General features: G+C 40.6%; 1 protein-coding gene across 2 annotated transcripts in view; it reads right to left on the minus strand.

Annotated features, from left to right (window-relative positions):
* The window catches only part of SESN1 (sestrin 1), a 70,641-nt gene extending 56,631 nt beyond the window's left edge, over positions 1 to 14,010 (minus strand). Inside the window, exon 1 of one of the 2 annotated variants that reach the window (XM_084515203.1) lies at positions 13,593 to 14,010. In XM_084515203.1, the coding sequence (XP_084371329.1) occupies positions 13,593 to 13,931 (339 nt within the window). In that variant the 5' untranslated portion in view covers positions 13,932 to 14,010. The remainder of the gene's footprint in view (positions 1 to 13,592) is intronic. The other variant, XM_084515207.1, reaches the window with a different exon arrangement.
* Positions 14,011 to 14,170: the final 160 nt, after the last annotated feature.

Consider the following 14,170-nt stretch of genomic DNA (forward strand, 5'->3'; position numbering starts at 1 on the left):
GATGACAACTCCTCAAAGATATATCTGCATAACTTCCTTTTTCACTTGCACACATATAATAAAGGAGCAGAAACAATTTTAGAATTGTTTTCACCTAAGCTCCCCACTTCTTTAACTAGAAGTAATCTACATTCTGATGCATTAGAGACCAGTAGTAGAACCCAGGGGACACATGGTCTGCTGGGTCTTGACCATAGCCAAGGCTGAACTACGTAGAACACCACTCAGCTGGAGAAGTCATTGCCATCACGTCACCTGGCAGCAGGGAAGCTAAAATACAGCACAGCAGCCAGGATATTCCACCCTGCAGGGTCCTTTTGAGCACATCTGAGCAAGACCTTTGCAACTGAGCACTCAGAGCACAAGGACTCTGTTTCTTTCTAGTGAGTGTAAACTGCCAATGACAAAAGAAACCCTCTCTTCCACTATCTTTCTTTGCCATAGTGGAAGATTAACAGTATTTAAATAGAATTTTCCAAAACTCACCCTGGACAATGCAGAAGTAGTTTTGATTTGCTTGTAATAGGGGAAAAAAAAAAAAAAAAAAAAAAAAAAAAAAAAAGGTAGAATAGCAAGCAGTAACACTAACATGCATCCTATGATTTTACAGATAATATAGTTCAGCAAATAATGTTATTCTAGTAACAACTTAAACACATTCACCAGTTTTATTTAACATGAGCTATAAGAATATAAGAATACAAAATGTTAAATAATGCCCCACCTCCCCCAAACTATAATCTACTGTTTTGTGGCTTCCTAAATCAGAAATTTTGTTAGCCGCCATTACCTTAATTTAAATTTTTTATTGCTAAGCTCATAATTTAAGTTAGAAGTCTAGATATTCACAAAAATTCTATTTCAGTCTCTTGCTAGATTGTTCAGAAAAAAAGAAAACAGACCGATAGCAATGTTTCTCCTAGTACCTACACTAATATATTCTGATTAGATTAGGAAAAGTCTACTCAGTGTCCAGCAATGTAACACTCCATCATAGATTCTCAGAAGACAGATTTCCCTCAAAAAGGGAATGGATTAGCTTTCTGACCCCAATTGTTTCAACTATTGAAATGTCACTGTAGCTGGGATGATAGATTTCTTTTTTGGTAGTGGTGTGGAATATTTTTGTTCTGCTCTGCTTTAAAGACAGGTAAAAGCATTTCTCCTGTGATGAAAAGAGGTAAATTCTTGCTGTGTGACTTCTTTAGTTTTGTTTTTTTGCATCAAAGACATTGATGCAAAGTCTTGATTAACAAAGGAGATAAAATCTGGAAAGTTTCAGTTGCAGATAAATTATTTTTAATACTGAGAAACTGCAAAATCAGGAATTAAAATAGAAACAGGTATACAACTGATACAGTGGTGAGTGTTCGTAGCTGTAAAATATGAAGTGCTACAGCTATATTTCATCTACTATCACAAATTTCTTTTTCATGCATTCTCTTTTCTTTCCTCACAAAGGTATCGCTCATCATTGCTTTCATATCTAGGTAGAAAAAGTCAGCTACAATTACATCATTCTTAACAAAAACTTGCATTAAGATATCATCGCTGCCACCACCACAAAAAAAAAAAACACAACTAAAAATAGAAAAGCAAGTGCCCCATCTCAAGAAGCTTTCAGTAGAAACTATTCTGTAACCAGAAATAGCACAAGAAAATAAGTTAACAACAGAAGTTTCATTTTTCAAGAGCTTGAGAATAATAACATCACCGAATTGAAGTCTATTGCAAACAAATGAAAAACTGGAAATAAAACAAAAGACACGAAGTCTCCCCCAAGTGTTCCTTCAAATTCATTACATCTTTCTGCAGCAAGCACATCAGCTTAAATTCATGTAGGTGATCTACAAGTTAAAACACAATCTGTGTAAGAAACAAAAAGATATGGACACCATCCAAAGCAAATGGTTTGCTCCAGTACAGATAGGAATCTAAGAAACTGCTACTGCTGTCTCCAAGCAGCGTGGCAGAGCTGAACAGCAGCAGGCTGTCAGCTCAAGGCAGCTAGCTACCTGCTAGGAAACCCTTTCTATGTGGTATTCTCATGTGAAGCACACAAGTCAACAAGAGTTTACTTAAGCTAACTTAAATGTAAGCATTGGCATGGATTTATCTATTTACTGCTATGGTAACTGGCACACCTGGGAGCTCACAATCAGCAAGCCAATTTGGTCCTGCAAACACTGCAGCTGCATTCACATGACATTACATTTAACCTCCTAAACCCTGCTAGGAGTTATGATACCAGGGTAATACAGATCCTGTGCTTCCAGGCTCATCACAGCACAAAAACTCCTTCCTACACCTCTTTGCTCACAGTGCAACATCTTGGATTAAGACACAACCATGACCAGCTAGCTCGGCATAGTGATAACAAACTTAGTGGTCACAAAAGGTCCAGGAAACTTGAAACCTGTAAGAGGAAACGCACCAGCGTTCATAATATAAGGAAGCAGTAACAGTGTTTTGAAATGGAGTCCTGCAGCAGAGTATCAAGATGCTTTTGGACAAGCCTGCCAGCACACAGCCTTAATCCTGTAAACACATGTATGCCTCACTTTACCACACATGGGCAGTCTTGTTAACTCAGGGCTGCTCCCAATAACATTCTTCTGAAAAGAAAAAAAAAAAAATCACAACTGCTTAATGTCAAAAAAATTTTGTTATACACAACATTGTTAATGAAGTACCTGCTGGTTTATTTTCCATGCCTAATTCTTTGATCAGATGGTAATAATGTAACTACCCTCAGCAAACAGCTCCCATTGCAAATGTGACAGTAGGTGGCCAAAGTACTAATGCTAAGACAACAAACACTCCAGCTCAAAATGAAAATCCTCAGGAAAACAAAACAAAAAACATGAAGAGCCATGCACAACAGTCCTCTAATTAAATGAATATGTTTGTTTAATATCATAACAAGGAACATCATCTGAATAAAAAAGGAAAAATGCTTTGCCTTTTGGGACAAGAAAATTCTGACCTGCTGCTGTAGCACAACAAAAATGCATATATAAATATATATATATATTTAAAGGATCCCAGTAGCTTTAAAAAGTCGTATAAATTTATCCTGGTTTTCTGAAGTTAAAATATTTAGAAGTGTTCTAGAAAAGAAGCAGTATTTGCATACTGAACATTGTGATTGACAAAAGAATTTTAGCATGTGTCAGTCTTAACTAAAATCACTGTTCAGCTCACCTCATTAATCTAAAAACTGTATTACAACTACATGGTCGAGCAAAATCCACCATCGCACTTCAGAAGGCCTTAGAAACTTCTTTGCTACTTAGGCTTTAATATCAAGCACTTCTGCACTGAGGGAAATTAATTTTGCACCAGTTGAACAGCAGGTATTCTCTTCTAACCCAAGGAAGTTTTAAGGCCTCGGATACTTATTTCACCATCTGACATCCTGTCAACAAACAAGACCTTGCAAACTGAGTTCGGAGTCTGAAATGAGGAAGACCTGGTTTTAAATTCCAGTTCAGTCCAGATGCTACTCATGCTTGAATGGGATGCTCATTCATCCAAGGCAAATGCTCTAAAAAGATATTTACTGTTTAGGAGAAAAACATGCAACTCCTACTGCTTGAGGAGATCGACTCCATGTATTCAACTGCCTTCTGAGGTCACTGATCTGAGACATGCAAAGAAGACAGCAAAGGTCACTCGAGCAGACGACCACTGTGGCACCTGCTCCACTTGGTCCAAGGCATCTCGCTGCCAACTTCTGCATGTGAAGAGGAAATAAGAGATGAAAAGTATTATTACTGCAAAATCTCCACATGCACACCAGGCTTGATTACAGAGGACAGAGCCAAACGGGTTATAATAGCAAAGAATGACCTGGGATAAGTCTGCCACAAAGCTATATCTTTAGCACGAGGTAGTAGACTTCCACTGAAACAACTTGCTTTGATCCTCCCCTGCCTGAATAAAGGCGGACACAGAGCGCAAAGGCAGCTCCCTACTGCCAACTGAAACAGGCCATTATAAACTAGGGTTAAATGGGGCTGGCACTGAGAAGTCATCTGTCAGTGCTGCTTTGCTGGATTTGCTGCATTACCCTGGTTTATCAAGAAAAGGTAAGTACTGATGCACCTAGTGTAACCAGCTCTGAATTAAAAGAATTCCAAACAATCCCCAGACAGCACACCACTTAAGCCTCAAATCCAGATGTTACAAGGATTTGGGGATATATCTACATTTCGCCCATTAACTTCAGAAAAATCTCAGATTGCCTATGGACAATTTACAAGAAGCACCCCAAAATTTTGATGAAGTTGGACTGAGATGAGCAGTCTGAACAGATGTGAAAAAGTTCTAAGCATTACTTCGGGGGTATAGACACTAAACTGGACCATTCAAAGGACCATTCTGTCCAGATTTTTCCTCCATGTCATATGAAATTAGAAGTTAAAAACCAAGAATCTTTCCTTCTTGGCTGAACATACTAACTGGAAAGAAGGACTTCCTGCCTTGCTTCATATACAAGTTATTTCTTAAGACACAAAACAACTCTACCTGGTCAGCACCCCCTACAAAATATCTGATACGCTGCCTCGAGACATGTCATCTTGAAATCATCTTTAAACAGGCAGTTTATAAGTGTGTATCTAGATACGTGATAACATTGTAAGCTCCAGAAAATGTTAAATCATGGTAACTGCTAAATATTTAGTACTGTCAAGCAGTCCTAGTCCTAGACATAAATTTGCTCTTAGTATTGATTGGAAATTCAGAAAAATAAGAAGCTTGAGAAAAGCTTTTTCCTCTCCTCAGTCTCTCTCCTACTTGGAAACCAATGCAAATCTAGATTACAACTAAAATTTAAATAAATGGAAAACCCAAACAAGCAGTTTAATCTGAGTGGAATGTACTGCTGGCAAACTGGCTTAGTTTTAAAGTTGAAAGTTTTGTTGCACCAAAACACCAGAAACAGTGGAGGCTCAGCAACAAGCTGCAATGGAAACATCTTTCAGAACAGAGGTTCCCTTTCTCCTTCAAAGAGAGAGAGAAGAAAAAAAAAAAAAAAAAAAAAAAGCACAAAGGAAAGATTTTAGAGCTTTAAATAAGTTTTCATTCTCAAGTTTGTTCCTCCTTTGAGCAAATATAATGTTATTTCATGTTTACTCTCTAGGAGTTAAGAAGTCTTCAACTAAAACACTTATTTCAGAAGGAAAACTTGAAAAACAATTCAACACCAAGCAAGAATATCCTAGAGAAGAAAACTGAACAAAGATGTTGTTATGCCTTAAGTCTCAAAACTTGGGCTCACAGAGCTGGGTGTTTAGGTTAAGAAAGGAATTGGCAGGAGAGAACTGCAAGTGAGAAAATCTTATTGCTGACTTCAGAAAGAATAGAAAAGTGAGAAAAACAGTTATAACTTCTAATTTATTTTCATTTAAAAACCAACATGTTTTCAGAAGCACTGTGCGTTCTTTTAGCACAATGCCTGGATTGAAAGCAAGTGCTTGTAGATGCACAGAAGGAAGACTTATATCAGATTACATGACATAATTAGCAGTATGCATTGTAGCACTGCCTCTATTTTTAACATAATACCAGCCCAATGCATTTTCGGGTGATATGCAGGCACTGGTACACAACACTGGATACTTCTGACTCAAAGGGACTTGAAAGAAGAAGGTTGGTTTCTACACAAAGCTAGAATAATGAAAATGGTTAATTGCATACTAGGTTTAAAAAGAACTAACCCAGTTCACCTTCCCAAGCCAACTTCTGGCAATGATATAATCCAAGCTTTCCAGAAGAATACACAAAGAAAAAAAATAAAGTCAAAGTTATTGGAAACTTCAAGAAAGTGGTAAACAACAGAGAAACCACCACTTAACGTTTTGGATTTAATTCATGGATGTAGGTCCAAGTGAAGATTTCCATGTTTGACTTGATTTCTGGAGAGAGCTCTGAGCCTTGTCCTTTTTTTTTTTTTTCATCCTTAAACTGTAAACAACTTACTGGAATACGTGTGACAGCAAATCATATTTTTGGAAATTTCAACACTCAGTATCCACAGGAAAATATACTCAAGCCTTCAAAACTATTTTCTGTCCCACAATGGTATATTCAGTACTTTTCCACATGTTTATTTGAAAAGGAGAAACACGGACCTGAAGAAGTCAGGAGTAAGAAGACAAAGCAGCAAAAATTTCTTCAAAGTCTCCTTGGTGGTAGTAACAGTGAGACAACAATTTTCTTTTAAATAATCTATTTTGGTCAAACTAGATGAAAATTTATTATTTTATATAACCTAGGAGCCCATACTTTTTTCTTTTCTTTTCTTTTTTTTTTTTTTTTTAAACTTAATGCTTCTATAGTATGCTAACTTCCAAATCTTTCCAAATTCTTAGCGCTTTTCACTTTGATTGAACATCTTGAAGATATTAAAAATTTCTCCATATATGAATAAAAAAGCATCCAAATGCAAGCCAATGTCTCAAAATTAAGACAGTTATTTATATATTAAATAGGGAAACTAAATTATAAGTATTTTAAAGAGAGGGTAGAAATAAACTGGCTTTTTGGCAATTTAAAGCTAAGCAGAGCTTTTAGCAAAATCCGTGCAGAGGCAAAGGATCACTGCTACCCATGCTACATTATCTTCAGGATGTGAAGAATAATTTAAGACAGAAGCCTAAACTAACATTTAAATACACGAGTATGGAAAGAATCATCTCCAGTTCAGAGGTTAAAGGTACAGCCAACCTCTGCAATAGCCTCTAGTGAGAAAAGCAGAAGCAAAAAGAAGTCTAAAACAGTTAGTGTCCCACCTGCTAGATCAGAAGAACAAATGCTCTTACTTACAAAATGCATTCAAGCTCAAGTATTTCTGGCTCTGCAGATCTCTACATATACCTCTTAGGAAAAAAAATAAATTAGGAAACAAAACTTTTTGTTTCCTTTTTATGGAAGCAACTGTAGGGAGTACATTTGTTGCTTTCCTTAGCAGTAAATAGAGATGAGGAAATGTCTGTGTTTAATTTCTTCACTTTAAAGCATTTCAATTCAGTCACAAAATAAAAAAAAAAACCACCAAGCCAGTGTCAAGCGCCTGCTTCACCTCACACCTCTTTTCAAAACAACTCTAGTTCTGATGCCCTGAAAACCAGAATCACATAAACCCTTACAGCTGCAGACCAACTTATCCCAAACAATTGTAAGAAAAAGCTGAGTAAGCGAAGCCCATTACCAGGCAAGAAGAATGGAATACAGTTAGCATGGAAAAGGATGGAAAGGCTCCAAACACAGGAACAGCATTCGAAGTGACCCAGATACCTCACTTTACATCACTTTGTGAACCTCCACTGTTTTCAAGCCACTCTTTATTCCGGCCAAAGACCTTCTCAGGGTGAGGCAATTTTGCAGTTGACAAACTCAACAACAGAAAATTTCCTGAAGTCTCACTGAACACAAAGACCGAAGCCTTCAGAAAGCAGGCAAGTAGGCTGAAGGAAGGAGGGATGAGAAAAGGCCAGCTAAGGACTATTAACAATTGAAGTTTAAATATAAAATATAAATGTATATTTATGTATATCCACACCCCAGCTCGGAACATTCCCTGACATTTCAAGATTAGGTCTCCTCCCTTAACTTCTCCACACAGCCTCGCTAGGCATACGTGATACAGGCCCAGCAGCAGCACAGCGTGTTTACAATAAATAGGGCAGAGATACTGCTTGTTCTTTTGGTAGGCTAGCAGAAGCTGTAAATAAGCCTTATCATTTAAATGCATCATATATTAATACTTCAGTAAGAGCAAGAGTATCTGGACGGCAAAAAAAAGCCAAGAGACAAAATGTTTTCTAAATTAGCAGTCTGGCAGAGTAACTCGTGGCTTTTGAAGGGAGCACCCTACAATAGATAATTAAACCCATTCCACCTCATGGCTGGAAGAAACAGAACATACTTTTACACTGAAGTGAATTCACACACAAAAAAAGAAAGATATGTTTTCAGTTACTTTACATAAGAGTACTACGGGAAACAAAAAACAATATGGGCATTTGCATTATGCAAGGAAACGAGTCAGCTTCCAGATGGGGCCGATCCACCACCACCAGTGAGGAAACTAAATTCATGGGCTTGAACAACCCATAATTTTTCGGTGAGGTACCTTTCTGCAGTGACAGACCAGCAGCAGGCATCATGGGGAAACACCACTATCATGCAGTTGGGCACAGTCAAATAACTTAGGCAGAAACCCCATCACCTGGTGGATGTGCCTAGCACTTTTCAGCTCCAGATTTTCACATTGACTAAGGAGTTATTGCAGGAAGGCTGTGAAGATTGGCAAGGAAGTTCTAAAGTCATTTATCAAAGACTACATCAAAAGCAGATGAAAGATCTGGGAAGTTACCCAAAGTCTCCTGAATTGCACCCTAATATGAGAGCCATCGGGATAAGCCATTTGAGAACAAGGAGCATATTTGAGTTTCCCTCTCATTACTCTAACAATTAAGCGCCACAGAGATCAACCATGAACGTTCATTCTCTAGAGCAGCAGACCTAAAAACAAAAACCAAACCACTGACAATGTACTTGCAGTCCTCCCAAGTCAACCATTGCTTTTAAACAAGAGGCAGAGGCTCTTCATGTTCTGGTGCCACCCATCTGGTAAGTGTGGTCCTGGAGATCAAAGGGAAAGCGCTCAGAGGCCCCCCCAGCATTCACAATCACAAAACACAGAGGCTGGAAGTAAAAGCCAGCCAGTTGGCAATGCTCGCCCTTTCCCAGGGAGATAACAAACATATCACTCCTGACTGATGCTTAAGAGCAGTTTAGACAAAGAGTTCTAGTGATGAACATGACTCATTCTTCCTCAACAGGCTATGCCATTGCTTTACTTCCCCAATCCTTGATTTTTTCCTCCAAATGTCCAACTCAAGTTTTGCTAAACTTCAGATCAACTGCTCATTCATTCCAGCTCATGTTTTATTCTTCACAGGAGTCTTTTCATCCTTTCCATCCCCCATTGATCTGGGAACATATTATGTTAGCCTTCCTGTTAGCTGACCATACCACCAACTTCTTCAACCTTTCTTCACAAAAATAAATAATAAAAGTCAGATCGCAAAGATACGTTGCAGGTTGCCATCCAACATCACTGCAACTTTAAATTCTGTCCTTCTTCTCCAGTATTTTGACCCTCCCTGCCAGCTTGTACTCTCCAGTTCATCACATGCACATCTTCATTAATCAAGGTGGCACTGGCCAGAACCTGCACAACCCGCACCGAGCACTGGCTGTCCTGACCTCACTCACCTTCTGAGGCAAGTTTTCCAGCTAGCTTTACTCACTGCATGGTACTTTCTTGCTCATAATTACCTAGCTTGTTAATGAGAATACTGTGTGAATGTCAAGGACTTCAATCTATCAGTCTCTCTGCACTGTAAGACCTGTTACTCCATCACAGAAGTGGAAGAAATACTAGACTTAAAATCATTTATCCTTGGTAAGTCTGTTTCAGCTGCTGCTCAACCTTTTTTCTAGGCACTCAAAATGTGTTTTTATCACCATTCCAGTATTTTTTTTCTTTCAGTTTAAGTAAAACCCACCAGTTCCTTCTTCTTCCCACCCCACTTGTGTCATACTGAAGAGGTATGCACTATTATTATTTTTCAGTCTACTACATCTCTCCACTAGCACATCTGAGATTACTTCAGCTAGGTTTTTTAAGCACCTTGGAATTAATTTCATCATGCCCTACTAGATTGAAAAATCTGTTGCTTATCTAAGTAATCTGCAGTTTTCCCCCCCTAATCCAGGCCAAGCACTATTTACCATTTTGTCATGACTTAACTACACTTGCTGGATTAACTATTTCAGAGAATGTTTCAATCACCTCAGCACCATCTCTTAATCCGTTAATCTTTGGATCTTTTCTTCCTTACTTATTTCCAATATGCGCCTTATTATGTATAAGCAGAACTGTGACAACCAAACACATACTACTGCAGTTCACATGCATCTTCAGCAACCTACATTTCCCATTTTCTGTATTTTGCAAGTTTCACATCAATGAAGAGGTCAACAGAGAGCAAAGTTCTTTCATTGCTACTTTTTCCCTTCAAGAGAAGTGTTTAATACTATCAAGTTGCTTCTCAAGTACTCCAAGACCAGTTTCTTTCTTCCTTAGATATACCTCCAGTCACATTTCACATGCCAAATTCTGAGTATTTTAACACCTGTGGGTTTTATCCTGCTGTTTTGTCATCTTCCATGCTCTGTGGGCTAATACCTTGTGGTCATTCATGCAGAACCTCGTTTCCATCTATGAATTCTCAGTCCACTCCCTTGTTAATCTAAAAAACTACTTTCATGAATTTACATACCTCAGCAGAGTAGTATGTTCTGCACGGTCTTTCCCAGAAGACACTGGATGGTTTTAAGAGAATTTAACTAGCAAAACTCATACATTGGATGACTCTTCTCCAGCTCCTGACGTACACCTTATACAAATTCCAGTTACGGACATCTAATTAATGTGACAGAGGCTGAGCAGAACAGTTTTAACAATCACGCATTAAGACCTTCCATTGCTGGCCAGTCCCCACCTATTTGTGTTGGCACGCAGACACCTAGGATACTGGGTGGAAGGACCCACTGTTCTGCAAGGTCATGAGCATTATGACATAAATACGTGCACAATAATGTATTTACAGGAAGTCATCAAAAAGCTCTAATATAGTTGGGGTTTTATCTGATAACTGATTTTTTTTTTGAGATATTTGAAAATGTGAAAACATACAAAGTTGATCTTGTCACTGTTAAAACACTGCAAATGAAATAGCTTTAAAATGTTTAAAGTTTGGTGATAAAGCTGATGATAAAGTGACTTTATCAGCTTGATATCATTAACAAAAGCAAGGAAGTCTAAATTAGAAAAAAGGGGGTCAGTGTGCTGATATTTTCTTTGTAATAATTCTTGCAAAAATAACTTGTCTAATCAGAATGAGAAATCAAATATATTCTCATAGGCTAAAAACCCGTTATTCTATATATGTAGATAGTTAGCACCTACACTAAAAAACTCATGGTCCTGCATACAAGTCAGAGAAATAGGAATTGATTTTAAGTAACAGTTTTTACACGTTTTTATACAGATAATACTATTTATGATTCAGAAACAAAAAAAAAGAAAGTCGCACACTTAGGATTCCACTATATTTCTGAGCGATTTTTCTCCAGGAAAAAATAGAAGTCCATAACAAAGACAGACTCTGAGGATGCCAAGCTAGGATCCTAAAAAGGAGCCATGCTGACATAAACTGCTGCCAAGCCTGCAGCTTATGCTAGCCACGTAATATATTCTACCAGCCTGCTCCAGACAGAAATCCACAAAAACACTAGCAGCATAGCTGCTTGCACCTAAATAGTCGTTGGTTACCCCACCAGGCAAGAAGGCACCAGCTGCTGAAAGAAATAGCTACCAGGCAACATGGAAAATCCAGGTCTTTGGTTTTCTCACTGACCTATCCTGAATGCAGAGCAGAACGATGAAGAAAGCACATTTTCCAAATCATTTCATGCAAAAAATTCAGCCTATGTTGACTACTAGCCTGAGACTGACCATCCTACATGAGGAAGGACAGCAGCACTGCCCGTTCCCAAAAGAAAAACCTTTGGGTTCAGAGCTGCCTCCCCCTGCCCTGGGCTCTATGCCCTTAGCTTGGTAGGGAATAAGTTTTAGACAGCATAATGATATGTATCACTGTGGGCTTAAAGCCTTATCCCAGCACAGGGAGATAGCATTATACAAGTGAATCCTGTAACAAGGATACTATCCTCAGCAGGATTTTGCATTTATAACGTTCCTAAGCTATTTAACTTTAGAAACACTGCTAAAAGTTCTATGGGGTAACTACATTTAATAGTTTGCTTTATCTGCCATCTTCACTGCAGAGATTTGAATAAGATTCCTCTTGGCCATCAACCAAAAACCATTTCATGCCTGACAATAGTCCGCAGCATCCAAAGTAGAATACTTGGATGGAATTATTTCTTCCACAAATGCTTATCCAAAGATTACAACAAACACTTTTATTTCCGAGTACGAGAGCCAAGACTTGCCACTCTATAATCATAAAATATTTCTCTTTTAGATCTATTCCTAAGAAGAAAACGAACTTAAGCAGAAAAGTTACAACAGCAGCTTTCAAAGATTTTTTTCAAGTCATGTTGGATTTGATTTTATTTCCTTAACTCGTTGTAAACCCTTTGCTGCAGCTTGTGTAAATGCAATGGTTTTCATATCCATGTACCTCTTTCACAACCATGGGATTTGAACTTGGGCATGCTGCGTGGAGAAGCAGCTGCCTGTTTTCTGTTGGAACTATCGGAGCTATTAGAAAAGCTAGTAATAAAGTTCCTAAACAAGACTAATAGTTTAACGTGCCAGTAATTTCATGTATGTAAAACTAAAAGAGACTTGGGAGATCGGGTGCCTGACCCCCTCCAAGATTCAGGTCAGAGATTACCACATATTTAGCCTTTGAATGGGCTCTGACAAGTGGTGCCTGCTAAAAGTCAGTCTTTTTCTGGCAGTCTGCTCCAGTGACTGACCACTCTCACTGTAACGGGCCACCTTTCTTCTCAGCTGTATCTTTTAACTGGCAAGGTACTGAGGCAAAGGTGCCAGATTAAGTTTTCAACTTCACACTCAAGGTTTTATTGGTTTTGTTGTTGTTTGTTTAAGAGAAACAGTATGATCCTCAAACCTTTCACATATATACAACATGTATATGCTTACAGCTTTTACTGGTAAAATCTGCCTCAAGAAACATGCCCCATACAGCTCACACTGTATAAATTAAATTATAGCATATTTATTCATCACATTGCATGCTACTGACAAGTCCTACAAAATAAGCCTCTGTCGGCTTCAATAATCCAAACCAAGAATTTCTTTGAACCAGTTCAAAGTAGAACAGAGCTACAAGTTCCTTCAAAGCCTATATATATATACACACACAGGGATGTTTTTCTTCCTTTGATTCCCCCATATGAAGACTGTTAACGTTCAGGGGGGAAAAGCACAATAGTGGGAATCGGGGAGGTAACGCTGAGTACAGCTCTATGCGTGTGCTTGTGAGTAAAAGAAATCCCTTTATTTCCTTTTCCTACCCTGCAGAAAGCAGTATTTTTAGCAGTGCCCTTTGATGCGAGCGGCACTTCGGGACCTTCGCAAAAACTGCAGGTGAGGGAGCAAATCGCGACGCCAGCGCCTATAATTAGACTGTGAACCGGGGGAAGAGTACAAAGTAACATTTATTTTTGTTAGCATAGCAGGTCTGTAAAGCTAATCCTGCGCGGGCTGGATTCTCGCCTGCTCCTGAGAGCTGGGAAAGAAAAGAGAAGTTGGGAGATGTTACGTACCGCTGGATGCGTAGACCCAAACCTTTATTGCTTTTGTACCGGGGGTACCCCAGCCCTGTTAGCACAGGCACCCGAGCTGTCAGAGGATCAGGATACCCCGAGCTGGAAGGGACCCCCAGGGCTCACCGGACCCACCTCCAGCCCCCGCAGCCTCGCAGCCGGCCCCTCTCCCCTCACCCCCGCGGGCTCACCTGCACGCCGCTCAGGATGGCCTCGCTCTTCTCCCTCACGTCGCGGAAGGGGCAGCGCTTGGCCAGCAGCAGCAGCCGGGCCAGCACCCGGGGAGCGGCGGCCGCCCCTCCGCGCCGGAGCACGGCTTGCCCGAGGTGCTCCAAGGCGGCGGCGCGGGCGGCGGCGTCGCGGCTGCAGAGCCCGTCCCAGCGCACGTCGCCCTCCCGCTCCTCCATCGAGCTCCCCCCCCGCCGCCGCCTCAGCAGCCCCGCGCCGGCCGCCCCATGGCGGGGCCGCGGCAGCCGAGCCGCCCCCGAGGAGAGGGAGAAGGAGCCCGCGGGGCGCTGCCCGCAGCGCATCGGCGGGGGAGCGGCGCCGCCAACGGCCGCCCAACGGCCGCCCAACGGCCGCTCAACGGCAGCCGGCGGCTGGGGGCTTCGCCTCCAGCCGGCCACCACCCCGCGGCGCCGGCGGCTCCGCCCCGCCCCCCGGGCGCGGAGGGGAGGGGACGCCCCGCCCCCAAGGGGTGATGGGCGCGCCCGACAGCCAATCGCCTCGCAGCGCTCATCGAAAGGGGGCCAATCGGGGAGGGGAGAGG

This window comes from Aythya ferina, assembly GCF_964211825.1.
Source record: "Aythya ferina genome assembly, chromosome: 3".
Classification (NCBI taxonomy): domain Eukaryota; kingdom Metazoa; phylum Chordata; class Aves; order Anseriformes; family Anatidae; genus Aythya; species Aythya ferina.